Source organism: Heterocephalus glaber, unplaced genomic scaffold (genome assembly GCF_053883595.1).
Source record: "Heterocephalus glaber isolate CG9 unplaced genomic scaffold, H.glaber_assembly_v1.0 deba00001429, whole genome shotgun sequence".
Lineage (NCBI taxonomy): Eukaryota > Metazoa > Chordata > Mammalia > Rodentia > Bathyergidae > Heterocephalus > Heterocephalus glaber.
In genome coordinates, this window is record NW_028258294.1 from 6308771 (window position 1) to 6331966 (window position 23196).

General features: G+C 37.6%; 1 protein-coding gene and 1 pseudogene across 1 annotated transcript in view; one reads left to right on the top strand and one right to left on the bottom strand.

Moving 5' to 3' along the window:
* Nucleotides 1–10396: 10396 nt before the first annotated feature.
* Nucleotides 10397–11141, bottom strand: LOC147827857 (RNA-binding protein EWS pseudogene; annotated as a pseudogene).
* Nucleotides 11142–21378: 10237 nt separating this feature from the next.
* Nucleotides 21379–23196, top strand: part of Tyr (tyrosinase) — an 89058-nt gene continuing 87240 nt past the window's right edge. Inside the window, exon 1 of the mRNA XM_004868206.3 lies at nucleotides 21379–22231. Within this exon, the coding sequence (XP_004868263.2) occupies nucleotides 21413–22231 (819 nt within the window). The 5' untranslated portion in view covers nucleotides 21379–21412. The remainder of the gene's footprint in view (nucleotides 22232–23196) is intronic.

Consider the following 23196-nt stretch of genomic DNA (forward strand, 5'->3'; position numbering starts at 1 on the left):
TCAACTAAAGTAAGATAGTGTAACTTTTACTAAGTGTTATGGCTTGCATGTAGATGTCCACTCAAAGCCTCATTCAATCAGAGGTGGGGAGTTTGGAAGGTGGCTGGATTAGGGTGTGTGAATGTGGATTAAGGGTGTGATCCTGGAATTAAGGGAGTGGATAATGGAATGTGGGTGGCATCAATCAATAGGTTTACAGCCTGGATGGAATATAAAAGGAAAGAGGGAAAGCAGGCTTGCTGCTATTGCTGCTGCTGCTGTCTGCTGCTGTCTGCTGCTTGGTGCTTCCTGCCTACCCTGCCATGGATTCCTCTGCCATGCCACATGCCTTGGAGCCAGCTGACTATGGACTGAAACCTCTACACACTGAGCTGAACTAAATCTTTCCTCCTTTAACCTTTGGTGTTGGGTATTTTGTCTCAGCAAAAAAAAAAAAGTAAGCAAGACATTAAGTAAATAATTCTGCCAGACTATCTCTTAGCTAAAATAAATCCTAAACCATTAAATAGTATCATATATAAGGTAACCCAACTCTGAGACAGAGCCTAGGTTGTCAAATCAAGAAAAAGCTTCTCATTCTTGTACCAGTCTGACAGAGGCCTGACATCCTTAGCACATCCTATGCAGATTATGGCCTTCTTTTAGCTTTGCATTTTCTCATTATATAAAAGTAAAGTAAAACTGAGTCATATAATTAGCATAAAAGTATATCTCAAAATTGTCAGTGCTCTGTATGTTTCCTATACTATAATAAAATATCTCTTGACAAGGTGAAAAAGGAGAAGCAAGTGTTTTCATAAGTCAGTTTATAAGAAAAAATTGAAGCTATGTGTAAGGTAGTGTAGGTGGAGTTCCTGCTTCTATGGAGAAGTAGACAGTGAATGTGGAAACTAGATTTTTTTCAGTCTCTTTTCTCCAAAAACTATGCCACACAATAAATTGGGTGTGGTGCATTTGCTTCTTTCTAAGCTGCTTCCAGTCTGGCACAAGGCCAAAAGTTAGCTATAGCTGGATCAGGATTGTATTCTTATGGTATCAAAGACAAGTTTTTTCCATGACTCAGTATCTTTGATTATATGATATAAATACACATTTCTGTACAGTAGCAATTACAATGAAAGTCTTTAAAAATATCAAATCCTGGAGAGGAAAAATGGTCAAAAGGTAAAGAGAATTCTAAGCCTTGGAATTTAGTTACAGCTATGAAACACTCATTAAAGAAAAAAAATTCTCAGCCCCTTAATTTATCCAGTTTTATAGTACATAAAATAGAAATAATAAGTAGACCCTTAGTAGTAAAAATTTCCTAATCTTAATTATTCATAATTTAATACAATAGTAGATGGAAAAAAAGTTTATACAATTATTTTGTGCATATTACATAATCTATTTTTAGAATTACAATTATAAATATAAAACTGGATATAAATGAATTCCATATCTTTTTATTCTATCTATGCTTCCTAGGCCAAATAAAGGCATGTTCTCCAGAAAACAGATGTATGAAGCACAAAAGAAAGAGTATGGAATATTTGGGGGTTGGGGGAAAAAAAGCTCTGTTTTAAGGACAATCTCTAATTTAATTTTTATAGTAATCTTATGAGCTGATTTTACTATACCTATTCTTCCAAAAAGGAAACTGAAGTATCAATGAAATTGATAGTTTTTATGAGAGATAATTTTGGCTTTGTATGATGGACTACTTTGTTTTAATATTCGTGTGTGTGTGTGTGTGTGTGTGTGTGTTTGTTTGTTTGTGTATTTTCTATGTATCAAGATTGCCTTTGCATAAACTACTATCTTCTTGGCCACTGCATAAAAAGGAAGATATGTGACAAAACAGAGTTTATATATATGTAAGTGATGAGGCAACAATCTATAACAAATGTACTATTATAGAATTTCTAGGCCAGAAATCTTACTGGTCTTCTTATAGCCTTAATATTTGTCTTAGTTGCTTTTCTCCTTGCTGAGATGAAATATCAGACATCCACAAGTTTATTTTGGGAAAAAGAAATTATTTTGGCTCACAGTTGGTAGAGTTTTCAGACCACAGTCAACAGTCTTCAAGACAGAGTGGCATGGCACAGGGACATCACAGAGGAGAAACAGTCCATGGCATGATGGGCAGGAAACAGAAAGCAGCTAGCTTACCTTTTTTTTTATCCCATCCATGCAGCCACACCCAGAACTATGCTAATTTCAATGAGTGGATTAAGTTAGTACTACACATCCTTAATTTCCAGTATCACACACACTAGATAAAGCCAACTCCAAAAACCTCATCTATATGGGGATGAGGCTTTGGGGGAACATCTAGATACAAGCTATAACATTCTGCCCCTGGATCCCAAAAGACTCATGTGCATCCCTCCATGCAAAAGACATTTAGTCCATCTCTAAGAGTTGTCAAATTTCTAACAGTTTCAGCATTGCTGAAAAGTCCAAGTCCAAAGTCCTCTCTGAGTTTTAAGGCAAATTCTTAGTTGTGAGTCCCTGTACAAATGAAAAGGAAGTTAAACACTTCTAACACATTGGCACAAGATTTACATTTCCATTCCAAAAGATACAAAATAAGGAATAGAAAGGAATGGAACCAAAGTAAATCCAAAATCCAAAGGGTAAAATTTAAATCTTATAGTTCCAGCATTTGGTTTATTCTTCTCCTACAGCATTGTTGCTGGTTGCAGCTCTCGTGGCTTCTTTGTTGGGTCATCTTTGCTCACTCCTTGAAGCTTTCCTCAGATGATCCAAGTTCCTGGCTTCTCCAAATTTCTGGGGTCTCTGCTGCCCATTTGGCTTCACATTCACAGCTTCATTCACTGCCCTCTCAGGGGCACATTGCTTAACTTTCCAGGCCTTCTTCTGAAATCTGGGTGGAAGCATTCCTCACCCTACAATGCTTGCATTCTACATGTGCCTAAAATCAGAATCACATGAATGACGCCAAGATCTGCAGTTAGCTGAAGCACTAGTGAGGCTGCCTTCTCTCTTGGCTGTAGGAGTCAAATGCCTGGATTGCTGAGTTATGTGAACCAAATTCAAGGAAACAAATTCTCCAGGCTGCCACCATTCTGGAACATGGTGCTGTGGAGCTCTCTTTGCAAAGCAAAGTCTTTCACCTTTGCAATTTTGAGGCTCCAAAGGGTGGAGTCCTGCTGGTTCTTGCGATATCCTGATGCAGTTTTTTCTACTGTCTTCTTCCAAAATACTTGGCTTTTCATTGCTAATATTTTCAGAAATCAAGTTTTCCTTTGTCCCATCTTTGCAGGCTGCAACTTTACTGCAGCTTTCTTTCTGGCTAAACTAAAAAAATTTAAAATCATTCTGCTGGGCCCTTTGCTCTTGATTCTCAAAATAAATCTGACTAAAAGCTGCCAACAGTAGCGATGCCACTGCCTGAACTGCCTTGAGATTTCTTCTGCAAGATTCATTAGTCTACCATACTTAATCTTAGTCTTAGGTTAAGTCTCTGGATAAGAGGAAAACGCAGACAAATTTTCTGCCGAAATATAACACATATGATATCTGAAGTCCAATTGCAAATGGAGTCTTTCTTCTCAATTGAAACCTCTTGAGCTTGATCTTTTCCAGCTGTATTGTAGTCAACATTCTGGTCTTCTGAGCTCTGACCATAACCTCTATTCAGGCTCAGCTTATAGCATTCTGGAGCTCCTTCTTTGGCCTGCATCTCCAAATTTTTCCAAACTCTTCCCACAAACCAGTTCCAAAGGCTCCTGAGCCACACATTCAAGCGCAGTCACAGTAACAGCCCCATTTCTCTGTACCAAAATCAGTTCTTACTTACTTTTCTTGTTGCTGAGACAGAATACCCTTCACCCATAATTTAAAGGAGAAGTTTATTTCAGCTCAAAGTTTGCAGAGGTTTCAGTCTATAGGCAGTTGATACTAAGGCAGAATGGCATGGCAGAGGGGCATTGCAGAGGAGAAACTGACCATGGCATGGCAGACAGGAAGCCTCAAGCAACCAGTCTGCTTTTTTCTTTTATTCCATCCCTTTTATTCCAAGGCTTTGGGTGGTGCCACCCACACCCAAGGTGAGGCCTTTATCTTCAGTAAATCCATTCAACCACACCTAGAATTATGCTAATTTCAATCAGTGGACTAGTTTAGTACCGCACACCCTTCACCCAAGCATTACACACTAGATTGAGCCAGCTCTGAAAAGCATAGTCTATGAGCTCATAAGGCTTTGGGGGGACATCTAGATACAAGAAATAACAATATTCTTGTTTGACTTCTTTTATATATGCAGGATTTATAATAGGTGTAGGGTCATAAGCTACATCAGCTGCACAAAATTATTATATGATATAAATTATTATATACTCTTTTCATGCAGTAATAAGACTTACAAGATTTGTGATGAAACTGGAAATTTTTTACCTTGATCTCTGAAATAATAAATGGCATCCCAATATTGAGAATTAGGTTTTAATAATAAGCAAACACATTGTGTGTTTGTAGCAATCTTTTTATGTATATTTCTTCCTCTTTTTGTCACCTAAACTATCACATTCACTTCTTTATATGAACTACTGCAATACCTATATACCATGAGATATACCATGCAACCATTAACTCAATTAAATGTCTTTAAATCATGTTAACTTTTCACACTGTTGATGTAAAGTCATATTTTATTTTTGTCCTCTCTGTTTCAAATATAATATAATAAATTATTTGAAGTTCTACAATTATCTGTTGTCTCTGTACATATTTTGGTGCATCATCTACATGGACAATACTTTTGTTACCTTCTTTTCCTCTTATTTACTTACTGACCATTTTTCTTTCAAGGCTCAATTTTGTGCTTCTTTTTTTTTCCACACTTGCCAGACAAGCACAGTGCCACTGAGCTAAATCCCTAGCTCAAGGCTCAAATTTGGCATCACTTTTCCCCAGAAGGTTTTTCCTAACAATCCTGTCTTCCCAGGCCTGATCACAGATAGTATGAGTTATGTCTGCACTATGGTCTCATATTTCCTTCCACATAGTATAACATATAGACCCGATAAGAAGAACAGATGTGTCTTTCCACACTGATGAGTTCAAACCTTGAATTCATGAGTTACTTGTTTCATATCCGTGGTTAAGTCATTTAAACTTTCTAAACCTCATTTTTTTTCAGAATTGTCATAACCATTTAATGTAAGTTAGTTGCAGAGGACAGAGAAGACATGTGTGTTAAATATCATATATTGGGCCCTCTGATACATCTCCGTCCTTGTTCTACCCACCACGAGGCTGATTTGTAAGAATTACATGAATAGGCTCCTTGATCTTCTGCTTGAAATTGACTTCATCCAAAGGTACAGTGCTGGATTAGAGGGCAGAGGGAAAGTGAAATGGAAGGTCAGGATAGTTAGTCCTCAATGTTTCTGCTGCGTAGCCAAGGTTGCTTATATCTTTCTCAGTGACTCCAGTTCCAAACAGCTGGCTCAGTCAACACAGTAATCTTTCTATGTTCCAGTCATTGTTAACTGGCCTTTCCTTTCACACCCAGGGCACTGCATTATTCCTTGTTCATTCTCTCAAACTCTACTCACAAAATCATAAATAGTTTCTTTGTTAAACCTTCCTCAAAGAAACCAGCTTGAGTATGTCTGCTGTTTCCTGCTATGGCCCTGACAGACACCTCATTCAGTGGTATAAATATGCACTTAATAAACTGTCCTGAAATTGTCTCTTACATTCTCTGACTCCCTTGACAGACTGTGAATTACTGCAGAGCAAAGATGTAGCTCATTTGTAACCATTATCCTCCACCACTGCACACCCTGCTTGGCAAAAATATAATTACTAAATAATTTTTTATTTGATTTAATGAAGGAAAGAAGAAATACATGTATTTAGACTATATACAAATAGACATTCCTCATTCTTCCTGAATCCTGAGTACAATATTTCATAGTTGACAATCTAAATAAATGTCTTCTGTAGTGAATGTGAATTTCTCCAGATTCACTAAATTTGATTCAAATGAGTATTTCAGGGAGAATTAAGCTGGGGAAAAAGCCACCAGATTAAAGGTCGTATAAAACCATCTTAGGATAGGTATGGCAGGCTAAACTCTAAGGAAGGTACACAAGTTCTTATTTTGTGAACATGTTTATTAACTCATATGTAGTTTGGTAATCTGTATACAGTAAGCATTTACAGAAAGGTGAAGTAAGATGAAAGCATTTTTTACATTATTAAGCAAACATTTGGTCCTACCACTGTTTTGCATAGAGCCTTTTGGTGCATTCTGTTGGAAAGATATTACTTAAAGCATGGTCACTGAGGTTAATGTTTTTTCTTCTCTCAGAGGTATGTTTCTTATTTTAAGCTCATGAGGTAGGTCTAAATTTGGACATTGCAACATCTATCACGATGATCACTGGGGACTCTCAAGCACCAGGTGTCCAGGGAAAGACTGTTGGTTTCAAGTGGTCAGTTGGAAATATTTTAAATTTTCAAAGACAAGAAGAATGAAATTTTTGAACATACTTTTTTTTCTTAGAAGTATTTTTTAACATGCTTCATTTTTTTAAGCTATGAAAAAGCAACATCATTTTAAAACAACCTATGGATGTAAACCAGATAGGCATTATTATTTCCATTATTGAGACATGGAAAGTTAAAATTCAAGAAGTTAGTTTCTTTGCCTAAGGTCATACAGAATATGTCAGCAACAAAATTATTTTGAATTGGTTTGTGACCTAGTAATTCCACTTAACTGGGATAACTATTCTAGAGTGGCTGTTTTTACTTGACTTTTTTGTAGGCCCATTTTCCAAAGCCTTTCTTCCTTCTGAGAGTTATATGTGTGTTTTTTCCAATATAATGAATTCATTTATGTTCTTTAACACTTTTTTTTGGAGTACTAAGAATTAAATTTGGGGCCTTGTACATACTAGATAAATACTCTACCACTGAGCTACATCCCAGCTCTGTTTTTGACACTTTTATAAGACATTTTCTGATAGAGAGCATTCTTAATGATGGAACACTTAGGAATTGTACATGTGAACCTTCATTTTGACATGAATCTCAATGTCATCTTAGAACAAGCTTTGGTCTTAAAAATCACACTTAAACCACAGGATGGAATTGCCTGTAACAGAGATTCTGAATCTACTGCAGATTCTGCAGTCTTAAGAGAAAATAGAATTATTATCTGAGATCTGAAATAATCACAAACAGGCAGTGTTATGTGTGGACAGAGTAATTTCTGTAACTTGAACATATCTACTTAATATTTTACAAAGGCATGTATACTCTGTTCTGAAAAATATATGTATATATGTAAGTGTAGGAAAAAGTATTATTTCTTCACCCACCACAACTTTATGGCTGGCACTCAATAACAAAGCAAGTTAATTTAATGTAAATTTTACACTGCACAGGAGCCTTCCAAAATGAGGAGCCGACGACCTTGACCAATGTGTGTATTTTAATGGCTAAGTTTGATTAACAAACTGAGGGCAGTCATATAAAGTACCCTTAGATTAAAAAAAAAGGATTGTGACCTAATTTTAATAAGCTGGAGGGGGAGAAATATTTAGCAAAGTCTGTTTATTCAGAATCTCCTTGGCCTCTGGGTATGGGGCATGATGCTTTCCACATGAGGGTCTTCAAAGGAGAAAAGAAGAGGTCAGAGAGTGACCTTCTTTAGAGCTTACCATTCAAAAGAGAAATTCTAGTTTCCATGATCATGTTGTGTAGAGAAAAAGGGATGGGGGAAGATCAAACATACTTTTCTGCTTCTGTGACCCTTCAATCTCCTTTAGCTCAAAACACACTTCATGTCAAGACACCCTACTTCTGCATAATATACTCTGAGCCCTGAGATAGGTGAATTGTTAAACACTTTGTCTCATTACTTATGTTCAATAATTGCTGAAAGTTGTGTATTTTTTTCCAACAGGGTCTGCACAATTTACTGACATTAAAATAAACAGTAATAGTAAAGAAATAAATTAAATAAGTCCCTTCTTGCTCACAAATACCACACACGTTAGTTCCACACTTTTAATTCAGTATCTGGGTTTGTTATAACATCCTCGGAAGTTGTGCTGTCTCTCAGCAGCTATGCTACAATTCCACAGTTACTTTTTTTTCCTGTTAGCCTTATTTTTTCTGTAATATGACATAGATTACACTCTCTGTCCTTATAATGTAGATTTACCTCTTCTGCACTGGTAAATAGTTTTTAATAAAAATTTAATTGCAAGGAATGTTTGCAATATGTTATAACAGAACTAGTTCTGCGTGTGGTACAATTATACTTAAGTAGAAAAATAACTCCTATAAAATTAATTTTCTCTGCCTTCAAGATAGGTTATAAACAGTTCAAGTGACGCATTCAGAGTAGTAGTAGTTAAAATATTCCTAATACTGCAATGCCTGTGAAGACCAGTTTTGAGAGGAGCTGAGGCATATAACTGAGATAATATACTACCGAGGGCCCCTTTAAGACTGAAGCAAGGAGTGGCTAATACTGATCTAGCAACTGATCTAATACAGAACCAGGTACCCAAAGGTGACCTTCAGGACAGTTTTGAAAATACTTTATACTTAGTATGAAGTCAAGAAATAGAAGCATTAGTAAAATAAAATTTTATTAGCAAGTGAAATTAGCATTAGGGTGAAATATAACATGATAAAATTGAAGTATCTATGAGATTTGGCATTATGCAGAAAGATATGTTCCTCAAAATATACTTGCAGTTTGATTTTAAGCAAAAAATCACCTTTTAAACTATAGTGAGGTATAATATATATCTTATTTGTAATATATATCTTATTTGTATAAGAAATTGTGCAAAATACCAAGCCCAAAGTAAACATTCATCTAATAGGTTATGGTGCATGGAAATGATGTATTAGTAAATTTTAGGTAAACATTAGCCCATTTCCTTTCCTACCTAGATTTCTCTGGGATACTGGTAAAATGTGTCCCTACTTCTCTTTTGTCAGTCTCCTCTCAGTTTGACTCTCACCTTATCCATTCTATGCTGAATTTATTGCTGAGTTCTATCCTCCCTACTTAAGGCCTGACATTATATTCAAACTAAGGCCTAATCTCATTCATATTTCTTCCCTTACTTGTCCTCCTCTGTCTTTCTTGCATCAAAAATGATACTTGTGATCTTAAAAAGTTATCTGTTAGTCTAAAATGTTAAGATTTGTTAAATAAGTGTAGTGGAAATACAGATGCTATATTTATTGTTTATATTTTGTATATTTGAAATATCTTAGAACTTTAAAATCTATTCCACAAAATATGGAAAACAAGAGAGTAAATTGGTCTCTCTGTTCTATTCTTCATCTAATAAAGGTACACTTAAAGTGCAAAATGTTATACCAGGAAGTTGGTGTGAAAAAAAAATATATATATATATATTCTAAAAGCGTAAGACACGTCATGATCAAGAAGCATAAGACAAGTCAATAAAGTATTACAAAACATTGCTGTGAGCATAATGACAAGTGTGAACTAAGGACACACTGAAAGAATATAAGAAAGTTCTGCAGAGGAGACCTGTGGATCAGTAAACAAATTCCTGTAGCTTTGGAACTGAACTGAATATCACAGTGTGAAGGGAAATTATGCCAGCGAATAAAGAAGGAAACAGAGAATGTTTTGCTAATCTCTGAATCCTAAGGAAGCATGACATCACCATGTAATTGCAGAAATTCCGTATCTTAGGGAAGAAGAATTTTACTGGAGGAAAATAGCAAGTGAGGATATTGAGTAGAGAAGGGAATAATTTCTAATTATGTCTAATACAATTATTTTCTAGCTCTTTACCCTAAAAAGTTCCTAAAAGTAAAAAGATCTTTATACTGATCAGTACCACTAGCACCCAATTTGAGGTGTTTAATAAAGACAGTAATGTACATAGAAAGTACTTTAACATGGGCCAAAGCATTTATTGTATGTTTAACATGTATCATATCATTTAAAATCCAAAATATCCTTATATAGTAGGGCTGAATACACTGAAGTTTTGATAAAAAAAATTATTGAAAGTATTCTAAGTATATACTGTTTCTGTTCCACATTTTCTCTTCCCATGAAATATAGAAACTAATAATTGTCAAACCTTATATATAAATTCAGAAATTCTGACTTCAGTACATCAAAATCAGAGTCAACAGTTTGTACTTCTCAGATATTTTTTTTGCATCATTTAACTTGTTTTAATGTTTCTTCACAAATGGTGAAAAATACCAAAGTACAGATGAAGAATAATCACAACGTTGCAGTCAACATTGTAAATATGTTGGACATATTGGAATATGGAATATGGAATGACAAATTTAAAAGAGTTTCTGGTTTAAAAAATAAATCTGGTAGTCAGTGCAGCTCTGCGGGTCTCTGAGTCTAGTAAGGGTGGTCTCTGCTTTCCTGACAGTGCTTACCTTTACCCATTTTTCCAGGTCCTCCACCTCGGCTTTTTGTTCCCCACATTTGTTCCACCAACAGTCTAGAGCCCTCTTCTCACCACCACCCTCACCCCCACCCCATCCCCACTTCATTTTCCTCTGCCAAAGCCACCTTGGTCCATTCCACGGCCACCACATAAGCCACCTCTGTCTCTACCATGACCACCTCTGAACATTCCACCAGTTCCACTCTGGTCCATGAGGTCGCCTCTTCCTCCCCTCATCCCATCAGGGCCGCCTCTGCCACGATCACCACCTAGGGGTGGGAGGGTGTTGGGAGGAAGCCTTCAGGTTTGGGGACCTTAAACTGGTTTCATTCTGTTCTTCAGCAAAGTTCTGGTTTTAACAACCTGGATTGGGACATGGCCAATCTCCAGTTCAATGCTGGACATTTTCTCCTCCAGAGGGGTTTCCTCAGGAACCCCAGGGCCCTCTTGGAGGGAAGCCTCCTCTGTCTCCTCCAAGGACTCTCCTGTGACCCATGGATTCTCCAGGACCTCCTGGGCCACCTGGACCTCCAGGGACCAGTGGTGGCATCCCTCTGCCCTCACAGGCCGGCATGCCAACTCGCATGCTGTTTATTGGGGGCTTCTTCTGAGCAAGGGAGACTTTAAGCTTGCTTGAAAATCTTTCCCATCAAACCACTCCACAGGAGCCTTGGCAGATGGTCAGTCCTCATAGGAAGATCACATTGTCATTTAATCCTTTTTATCCTTGTTGTACTATTGTCAAAGAATCATTAAAGATAATTAAAGTAAATTGAACATAGACTTGAATCAGGTGATATTAAGATATTAATTTTCTTTCTTTTTGTTTGACATAGTCTACCTAAATGTTGTTATATTTTTATTTTCATAATTGTAAGCTATATCCACCTAAATATTATAGGTGCTCTGTTTTAAAATATGTCAAAAATTTTAAGTTGTTGAGACCAGAAGAAATAAGGCCCACTAACAAAAAAAATTTTTTTTAAAAAGGTAGTTACTGAGGATTGGTGATGGGTACAGGCTGGTTCATTATATTTTTTTTGTCTTATTTGGGAATATTTACCTGTTCCTTTAGTAAAATTTATTTATAAATGGTAGCTATTGATACTGAGTTAATTACATTATTTGTACTCAACAAATGGCAGCTACTGTTACAATTGAAAGAAAAATGTCTGAAAAGCAAAGCTAAAGAAATGTGTCCAAAATGCCATAAATAAAGGAACAAATATAAGTGATCAGAATGAGGAAAAGGGAATATTGACCAGGTCACTACCAGGAAATGAGCAAATTATTAATGTAAATATTAGAAATAGAGGGCCAATCATACTCTGAATCTCAAAAAATCTATAACTGAACCCATATGCAACTTGTACAATCATTTTATCCTCTACCCTTCCTTATCTTGGTTAATGTCATAAGCCAGAAACCTAAGAGTTGATCCTGCCTGAATCTCTTTCCTCTTCAAGTCTTACTCCTCTTGAAATGGTCATCTACATTATCTCTTAGATACACTCACTTATATGCATTTCAAGGTTCATCGCTTTGGGCAAGCGGCATCATTTCTTGCCTGGTCTACTTTGGCAATTTCCCTGCAGTTATTTCTACATTTACTCTAGTTCCTACTTTTACATCTATCCTTATCTCAGTAGCTTGAGTAAAATGTCTTTGCATCAGAGCTCTGTGTTAAACTGTTTGAATGACTATGATTTGCTTCATATATATGCTTCCATACTTATACCACCATACCCACCTGAATTGTCCTCAGGATCCTTGAGTCCACCGTGCTGTTTCAACTTGGAGCCCTTGTACAGCATTTGCCAGGGATGCCTGGAAAGTTCCCATTCCCACTCTTCTCTTCACCAGACACACTTCTACCAATCCTAGAACATCCCTTGAAATGTCCTCTCTCCCAGAAAACCATCTTGGACTATCCTTCATGAGACTAAATAAGCCCCCTATCATACTTCTTAATAGTTCTCTGTTATTTTATTTTACAGATACTTTAAAGTCATTTGATCTAGAAAAAAATGTTATTTAAAATATGCAAAGCTATAATTATTACAAATTACTAAAATTGAAATATTAATTCAGAAGACTACATCCTATATTTACATGGCACATATCTCTCAGCATATGCTTGATAGTTGATGCTCTGTAAATATCTGCAGAGTATATTCTGAATTTCTAGTTCTAATTAATAGAGTATGGCATTAACTCCATGCTAAATTATACAAAGATGGCCTAGGGTAAGATAAGATACTTTCAAGTCCTCTAACCTGGAGATACCTAAAGAATATATATCTAGAGTCCAGGAGAAACCAGTCTAAGTGTATCTCAGGACCCAGTACTGAGAATAAGACTTTATATACATAGTCAGCACAGATAGTGACCTACCGATATTGAGGAGGAATAAAGAGAACTGTCAATTAAGGAAATCAAATGCTGTGAAGAAAATTAAGAGGGTAAAGTATATTTTAGTCATTCTTCTAACTAGGCCCTGAAGCTTATGGAAATAGGCTTAGGAGAAAAGACACAAAATTCCTGAGAATACATGATGGAGACTTTCTAAGTTGTTTCACTGGGAGATCTTATGGGGGCAAGTAAAAGGCAAAATTCTTAATTAAATTTAACTCGAGAAGATGAATTCTCAATGCAACTAGATGGAAAAGAATGACAAAAACCCACATGTGGTTACAAGTAACACAGGACTAAGACTCCCCAGGGACAAGAAGCCCTCTCCTTTTTTTTTTTTCTTTGCACTTTATTAAATTCTTTTATTGGTACATTGTAGGTATACAACACAATTACATTTCTCTCAATTACATTGAGAACTGTACCTTTACATAATGCATCTTGGTTCTTATTTTTTCCCCATTCCTAGCCCTCCCTTCACCCCCTCCACTCCTCCCTATTTACAAAGACTTTATTTCCATTTTTTCCATTTCTCATCATTTTTCCTTTCCCTTCTTTCCTTTGCCCTGCCCCTCCCACTACCCCTACCCCTTTGGACCTTTTATTCCTATTTTACATTATCAATTATACATTCTAATCATTGGTACATTTTAGGTATACAATATAATGACATTCATCATTGGAAATTTGCACCTTTACATAGTCTCTCTTGGTTCTTGTTTTTCAACTTTACCCAGCCCTACCTTCAACCCCTCCAGTCCTCCCTATTTACAAAGATTTTGCTCCTATGTTTCCATTTTCTCATATTAATCCCATTCCTTCTATCCTTTCCCCTAGCCCTCCCACTTCCTTCCCCTTTGCCCCTTTTCTTCCTGTTTCACCTTATCTGTTATACATTTAGTCCTTATTTACACTTTCAGTTTTTCACACCAGAGAAACTATTCACTATTTACACATGTGTGTCCTATTGATTTCACTTAAGAGTATGGCCTCAATGTGCATCCATTTAACTATAAATGTCTCTAATTTCTCATTTTTTATGGCTGAGTAGTACTCCATTTTATGAGAAAAAACCACATTTTCTTTATCCAGTCTCCAGTTGATGGGCATTTGGACTTTTTCCAAGTTTTAGCTATCACAAACTGTGCTGCTATGAACATGGGTACACATATATCACTGTGGTATGATTCTTCTAATTCTTTGGGGAAGATTCCCAGAAGTGGAATAGTGGGGTCAAATGGGACTTCTAGTCCTAGATCTTTGAGGTATCTCCATACTGATTTCACAGTGGGTGCACCAGTCTACACTCCCATAAGCAGTGGAACAGGGTTCCTCTTTCCCCACAGCCCCGCCAGCATTTGTTATTGGTTGATTTCATGACAGTGTAAGACCGGGGGCCTTACCAAACGCTCCAAGGAGCTGACTGCAGCGACGATCACCCGGGAAGGAACACACCGGACAAGTTGGAAAGTAAAACAGACCTTTATTAGTCTGGCCAGACGGCACTCCCAAAGCAAAGTAGCTGAGAGAGGCAACTGGCTCAGAGTCCGAGGCTGTTTTATAGGGGGTTGAAGGGGGAGGTTACATGTAGATTTACGGGAAAAAAGGTTAGTGACTCATTATTACATGCTGATGGTCAGCAGGCACACAGTAAGACCTTGTGACCATATGGTCACGACCGTCACGTACTGATAGTCAGCACATCTGGTGATGGGTTGTTTTACTGATAGTGAGTCCGGGAATTTTCCAAGTTCCGGGCAAACAAGAGGGTGGATGATTTCACTAAGAACTCTTAGTTATAGATTTTATCTGCTTAGCAAGACTAGCAAACACATTTTAGCCATTAGACATAACACAGTCTAAGGGAATACATAAATTTTGAATCACACAGTCCCACAACAGCAGCCATTGTTTCTGGAGTGAGGTAGAATCTCAGCATTGAATCTCATAGAATCTCAGTTTTCATTTGCATCTCTCGAATGACCAGTGATGTTGAACATTTTTTCATGTATTTATTTGCTATTTCTACTTCTTTATCTAAGAAATGTCTGTTCATTTTAGATGCCCATTTTTGGATTGGGTCTTTAAATTTGGGAGGTCTGATCTTTTTAAGTTCTTTATACTTTCAAGATAGTAGACCTTTGTCTGAGGAAGAGCAGGTGAAGATTTTTTCCCACATTGTGGGTTATCTCTTCACACTGCTGGTGGTTTCTCTTGCTGTCCAGAAGCCTTTTAATAAGAAGAGATCCCACTTGTTGATTGTTTGTGCTAGTTCATGGGCAACTGAGGTTTTGTTCATAAAATCTTTTCCTATACTGATGTCTTCAAGGGTTCTACCTAACCTCTGTTCCAACTGGTTCAGAGTTTCTATTTTAATATTTAGATCTTTAATCCATTTTAATTTTAGTTTAGTGCATGGTGGGAGATACAGGTCTAGTTTTAATCTTCGGCAAGTTGAAGCCCAATTTTTCCAGCACCATTTATTAAAGAGGCTATCTTTCCTCCAGTGAGGGTGTTTGGCTCCTTTGTCGAAGATGAGATGGCTGAGTGTGTCTAGCATTGTTTCTGCATGTTCTAATTTGTTTCACTGGTCCTCAGGCCTGTTTTTTTGCCAGTACCATGCCGGTTTTATCACAGTAGCTTTTTAGTAGAGTTGCAGGTTGGGGATTGTGATACCCCCTGCCATGTCTCTATTACCTAGAATTGCTTTTGCTATTCTGGGTCACTTCTTGCTCCAAATGAATTTTTGGATTGTTTTCTCAAGGTCCATGAAATATGCTGCTGGGATCTCAATTGGAATTGCATTAAATCTATATAGCAGTTTGGAAGTATGACCATTTTCACTATATTAATCCTTCCTAACCAGGAGCAGGGGATGTCTGTCCATTTTCTGATATCCTCTTCAATCTCTCTTTTCAGAGTGCCATAGTTTTCAGAGAAGAGGTCTTTGATTTCTTTCATTAGGTTGATTCCTAGGTATTTCAGTTTTTTGGATGCTATTGTGAAAGGAATTATTTGCCCTATTTCTCTCTCAGTGAGTCTGTCATTGGTGTAGAGGAAAGCTATTGATTTTTGTGTTGACCTTGTAACCAGCTACTTGACTGAATTTGGTTATTAAGTCTAGAAGACTTTTGGTAGAGTTCTTGAGGTCTTCTATATAGAGTATCATGTCATCTGCAAATAATGACAATTTGACTTCTTCATTTCCCATCTTTATTCCTTTTATTTATTTCTCTTGTTTAATTGTCGTGGCTAATATTTCCAGAACTATATTGAACAAGAGTGGTGATAGTGGACATCCTTGTCTTGTTCCTGATTTTAGTGTGAAGGACTTCAGTTTTCGACCATCTAGAATGATATTTGCTGTTGATTTTTCATAGATGGCTTCTATCAGTTTGAGGTAGACCATCTATTCCAATTTTTTATAGGGTTTTTATCATAAATGCATTTTGGATTTTGTCAAATGCTTTTTCTGCATCTATGGAGATAATCATATGATTTTTGTCCTTGGCTCTATTGATATAGTGTATTACGTTGACTGATTTGTGTATATTGAACCATCCCTGCATCCCTTTGTTGAATCCCACTTGATCAGGGTGTATGATCTTCTTGATGACCTTCTGCATTCTGTTTGCCATTATCTTATTAAGGATTTTTGCATCTATGTTCATTAATTAGTGAGATTGGCCTATAGTTCTCCTTTTCAGTTGGGTCTTTCTCTGCTTTGGGGATCAAGGTGATGCTTGCTTCCAGGAATGAGTTTGGGAATATTGCTTCCTTTTCAATTTCATTGAAAAGTTTCAACAGTACTGGCAGCAGTTCTTCTCTAAATGTCTTGTAGAATTCAACAGTGAAGCCATCAGGGCCCGGGCTTTTCTTAGTTGATAAGTTTTTAATTACATTTTCACTTTCATTGGTTGATATTGGGTTGTTCAGAATTTTTAGGTCTTCTTCGTTCAACTTTGGTAATTCATATGTATCTAGGAATCTGTCCATTTCTTCTGTGTTGTCCATCTTATTGGCGTATAGGTTCTGGAAGTAGGTATTGATGATCCTCTGGATTTCTGCTGGGTCTGTTGTAATTTCACCCTTTTCATTCCTAATTGCATGGACTTGAGCCTTTTCTTTCCTTTTTCTGACAAGTTTGTCTAAATGTCAGTTTTGTTGATTCTTTTGAAGAACCAACTCTTGGCTTCATTGATTTTTTATACTGTTCTCTTAGTCTCCATTGCTTTGATTTCTCCTCTGATCTTTGTAATTTCCTCCCTTGTATGAGCTCTGGGGTTGTCCTCTTCTTCTTTTTCTAGAAGCTTGAGGTGCAGCATCATGTTGTTTAATTGGGCTTGCTCTGTTTTCCTAATATGTGTATTTACTGCTATGAATTTCCCTCAAAGACTGCTTTCATTGTGTCACATAGATTCCGATATGCTGTCATTGTCATTTGATTGAAGAAACTGTCTGATTTCTTCTTTAATTTCCTCTGTGACCCATTGGTTATTCAGAAGTGTGCTGTTTAATTTCCACATGTTTATGAAATTCTTTGAGTTTCTTTTGCTATGCATCTCCAATTTCATCACACTATGGTCTGATAATATACAGGGGATAACTTCAATTCCTTTGCACTTGCTTAAACATGTTCTGTGTGTGATTATGTGGTCTATTTTGGAGAATGACCCATGTGCAGCTGAGAAGAATGTGTATACTGATTTTGTGGGGTGGAAGACTCTGTAAACATCTGTTAAGTTCATTGGTTCAAGAGTTTGATTGAGTTCTAGTATTTCATTACTTATTTTTAATCTAGTTGATCTATCTATGTGTGACAGTGGGGTGTTGAGGTCCCCCACTACAATTGTATTAGTGCCTATATGACTTTTCATGTCTGTTAGTATTTGTTTTATATAGTTGGGTGCACTAGTGTTTGGTGCATTGATGTTTATGATTGTCATCTCTTCCTCTTGGATTCTTCCCTTTACAAGGATGTAGTGTCCTTCTTTGTGTCTCTTAATCAGTGTTGGTTTGAAATCTACTTGATCTGCAAAGAGGATAGCTACTTCTGCTTATTTTCAGGTTCCTGTCACATGGAGTATTGTTTTCCACCCTTTAACTTTCAGTCTATGAGTTACCTTTTGAATTAAGTGTGTTTCTTGTATGCAGCATATTGTTGGATTTTGCTTCTTGACCCATTCTGCCAGTCTATTTCTTTTGATTGGTGAATTGAGACCATTAACATCAATGGTTATAACTGAAACATATTGACTTGTCATTGCCATGACTTTTTCTTTTTGTTGGGTTCTCCCCCCTTTACATTTAATGTCTTGTCATGCCAGATGGGGTCATTCTGCTTTGCTTCCTGAGGTTGTGATCCTTAATGTCTGTTCCTAGGATATTGTGTAAAATTTTTTGGAGTGCTGATTTGGTATTCATGAAGTTCCTAAGATGCTCTTTGTCATGAAAATGTCTTATTTCTCCATCAATTTTGAAAGATTGTTTTGCAGGGTACATCAATCTGGGTTGGAGGCTGTTTTCTTCTAGGGCTTGGAATATGTCACTCCAAGCTCTTCTTGCCTTGATGGTTTGTGTTGAGAAGTCTGCTGTGATTCTGATGGGCTTTCCTTTGTATGTGATTTGTTTCTTTTCTCTAACTGCTTGTAGAACTTTGTTTTTCTGTTGAGTTTCTGGAATCTTAACAATTATATGCCTATGTGTAGATTTTTTTTTGATCAAGGCTATTTGGAGTCCTATGTGCCTCACTTATCTGTATGTCAAGCTCTTTTCCCCTGCTTGGGAAGTTTTCTGCTATTATTTCTGTGAAGAGATTTTTTTATGTCATCTTCACTCTCTCCTGTTTCTTCATTGACTCCAATCAGTCTTATGTTATTCTTCCTTGCATCATCTAGCAGCTGCTGGATTGTTTTCTCATGTTCCCTTATAATTTTGAAATAATTTTTCTTTTCTTGGTCACTAATTGCAATCTTATCTTCTATATCTGAAATTCTGTCCTCACATTGGCTCATTCTGCTGTGTAGACTTTCAGTGGAGATTTTCATGTCCTGGAAATCTATTTGCATGTGTTTTATGGATTCCATTTGTTTCTTATGTTGGGATTCCATCATGTTCCTGTGCTTCTCTCTAGATTTATTAATCACGTCTTGCACTAGGGGCACAATTTTTCCTGTTATCTGAGAAATTATTTCTGATTTCATTTTTTCCAGATCCCCTTTTGTTGCCAGTTCAGTGGGTCCAGGTGGTTGAGTATCAAGTGTTCCATCTCATTTCCCTTTGGGGTTGCTGTAGGTGATCTGGAAGTCTGGTTTTGAGACTTATTTATGTGTTTTCTCATTTTGCCTGTGGTGGGGGGCTGTTAGAGCCTGCACGGATTACCTCCTCTGAGCTGGGTTAGGTGGGACAGGGGCCGGGATCAGTGGTAGGGATGGTGGCCCAAAAGCCCTTTCCTGTGGGCTGGGAGCAGCAGGAGGGATGGTGGCCAGGAAGCCCCTTCCTCTGGTCCAGGAGCATTGGGATGGTGGCTCAGAAGCCCCTACCTCTGTGCCAGGAATGGTGGGAGGGATGGTGGCCTGGAAGCCCCTTCCTCTGAGCCAGGAGCAGTGGGACAGAAGGTGGCCCAAAAGCCCTTTCCTCTGGGCTGAGATCAGTGGGAGGGATGGTGGCCGGGAAGCCACTTCCTCTGGACCAGGAACAGTGGGACAGTGGCTCAAAAGCCCCTACCTCTGGGCCAGGAGCAGCGTGACTCAGTAGCATGGTCTGGTGTTCTCTGCGTCTTTGTAGTGTGGAAGCAGGTGGCTGTACAGAGGAGCCGGGTTGGGGGGTTCCAGTGGATTGTTGCCGGGGTGTGGGCTAATTTGGCATGTTCTGCATGACTTGTGACCGCGGTAGGATGTCTGAAGACCTGCCTGCCTGCAGCGGTCTGATTCGGTGTGTTCCGCAAGACTTGGGACCTCGGTAGTGGGTGCGCAGACCTGCCTGTCTACAGCAGGCTGATTCGGGATTTCAAGAAGCCCTCTCTTAATCTCTTTTTTGGCTCTGAAAGAAGCAGAGAAATAAGAGTAAGCCTCCTGGAGGAGATCATATGATGACTTCCTGATCCCTGCCAGAACCAACATTTCCATGGAAACTCCTCTTCTCTTTCTCTGCACCCACACATACACTGCTGTATCCACCAGCAAAGGCTGCCTTGAGCCTCAAGAGAGTCCTATGGAGAAGCCTCAACATTTTTCTATAATGAAAAGAATTCTAGCAAGAAGAGAAGAAAACAAGCAGGCTGACATTCCAGCATCACGAAGAAAGTAGTGCCTTTCCTTAGAAACCCTCTGCTCAGGATCAGAAAATTTATGTTTTCCTCAAACTTTTACTTTCTTTCATTTCTTCTTTAAATTGGGAGGGCCACCTAGTTTTAACTGTGGAGCAAAATAAGGAAGAAAGCCTCAGAGGGGCCACTGTGCTTGACTTCTCTCATTTTATCACTACAGGTCACAAAAGGACTCACCTGAATTCAAGTCATTTAGTAAGTCTTTGAATTTCTCTCAGATTTAGTTACCTATAATATTGGGGAACCATCTGAATATAATTATCCAACACAGCAGATGAATGAAGTTCCCATCTGTACAGTTTCCCCACCTCAAGGATTCTCTCCATTCTTCTTTGTCTATCCAACTTAAACCCATTCTTTGAGGTTGTTCTGAAGGAATGCTCCTTTAATAACACCTACATGCTATTGGCTAAAACTATGCAATCCATTCCAGTAGCCTCAGTTCACAAAAACAATCTTTCTATTAAACGTTTGATGTTTATTTAAACTATTCAATTTAAAAGAAACATGAATAGCATATTTTTGCCATGTATTTCAATTTTTAGCTTGCTATATACAGAAAAATAACTCCTAGAAAAATTGAGATAATCAAAAAAATGTTTACTCTTTATTTGTTCACTCACTAAATTGAGAATTCTTTTGCAAGAATAATATTGTAAAATATCAAATAATTTCATGATTCTAATATTTCTGGGTGAAACAATGTAACTACATCTTGGGAGAGGGAGAGAGAGAGAGAGATAGAGATAGAGAGAGAGAGAGAGAGAGAGAGAGAGAGAGAGAGAGAGAGCTCTTTTTTAAAGTTTAGTGGACAAGTTCCCAAAATGAAGCAGATCACCAAGCTATCAAAATGACCTATATTAATTTCCAAATTTAAATTATCATTAATTTCCTATTTAATGAACTGAGTTGCTTAGATCAAGCATTATTACTATTAAACATTAGTATTATAGTAACTGTGAGAATTAAACTGTTAATGGTTCAGTGTTTCTCACTTTAGCACAAGCCAATCCCACTTTGGGATGCATGCCAATGCCAAAGAAGTTAGTCATGTGCTTTCCACAAGATGAAAGCTTAAGATAGACAGGATATCTGATGTTAGGGGAGAGAATGGTATTATATAGGTCTTATCCAAGACATGTGATAGTCACTACAGGGGTTGCTGAAAAAAGAAGCCAGTGGCTCCAATTAAGCAGGTTAAGTAGATCTTGTAAGCACTGGAGGAAAAATGCTCCTGTTTGTTTTGTTCTGCCTGCTGTGGAATTTCCAGACCTCCACCAGCCATTTCCCTCGAGCCTGTACCTCATTTCAGAACCTGATAGAGAAGGAATGCTGTCCACCATGGAGTGGGGACAGGAGTCCCTGTGGCCAGCTTTCAGGCAGAGGTTCTTGTCAGGACATCCTTCTGTCCAATGCACCATTTGGGCCTCAATTCCCCTTCACAGGGGTGGATGACAGGGAGTCTTGGCCTTCTGTCTTTTATAATAGAACCTGCCAATGCTCTGGCAACTTCATGGGATTCAGCTGTGGAAATTGCAAGTTTGGATATTGGGGACCAAATTGCACAGAGAAACGAATCTTGGTGAGAAGAAACATCTTCGATTTGAGTGTCCCAGAGAAGGATAAATTCCTTGCCTACCTCACTTTAGCGAAGCATACCATCAGTGCAGACTATGTCATTCCCACAGGCACATATGGCCAAATGGAGAATGGATCAACCCCCATGTTTAATGATGTCAATATTTATGACCTCTTTGTCTGGATGCATTACTATGTGTCAAGGGATACTCTGCTCGGAGGATCTGAAATCTGGAGAGATATTGATTTTGCCCATGAAGCACCAGGTTTCCTGCCTTGGCATAGACTCTTCTTGCTACTGTGGGAAGAAGAAATCCGGAAGCTTACGGGTGATGAGAACTTCACTATTCCATACTGGGACTGGCGGGATGCAGAAAACTGTGACATTTGCACAGACGAGTACATGGGAGGTCGCCACTCTACAAACCCTAACCTTCTCAGCCCAGCATCATTCTTCTCCTCTTGGCAGGTAAGATGTGCCGGATGTACAGTGTAAGAAAAGACAGGAACTTTAGCAATCACTTCTTCAGGCAGATTTTCATAAAATTCCTCTGGCATTCCTCTACCCTGTGTAGAAAAGGTTTCCCGTTGAGATCCTCTAATGTGCCTTGTATTTATCTTTTACAGAACACTTCATAATTGTAATTAAATAGATAACTGTGGGATTATTTGCCCAATATCCACCTCCTTTGGAAGGAGCTTGGAAGTGGAATTTTCAGTCAGTTACAATGCTTTTTTTTTAACTAATAGCTTCACTTGACCCAAAAAGCTGAAGGATTATCTAAATTATAAAAAACAAATAAACAAATAAAGTACCACATACACACTGAAGCTTAGTAGAGAGATAATGAATTGATATTTTATTACATAAGGTGCATATTACCAGAAGATATTGTATTTGGGTTTTTCCTAATCATCTATTTATTACTGAGCTATTTTTTTCCATTTTTTCCTCTTTGTGAACATGGTCAATTTTATTATTTTCTAAAGAAAACTTATTGGGACTAATAGGTAAGCACTAAACTGAAATTGTTACAATATTAACTTCAAATTTGTTGTGTGATTAAAGTGCTGTATGAGAATAGGTTTTATAGGTAAAATAAGGAAACAAGGTGGAGAAAGTCCTTTGAAGAAAAAGAAACAAATAATAGTTTAAATAAAAAAGACTACATCAAGGAACATTTGCTATCTACCTACTATGTGTGGTATCAAGGAATAATCAATAGCAGATATAGCAGTGAAATCCAACTCATGTTAGCTATTTCCATTTATTCACCTCTCTGGTTAGAGTCCTTCCGAAATTAAAATTGGTTGTTCATATTGCTTTTACTCAGTAGTTCTCAGCATCAAAATCAGGAAGCTTATAAAATATATTCAAAAATAATTTCATGGAATTCACAAATGTAACTTCTGGTAGTCTGCTATGAAGTGTGC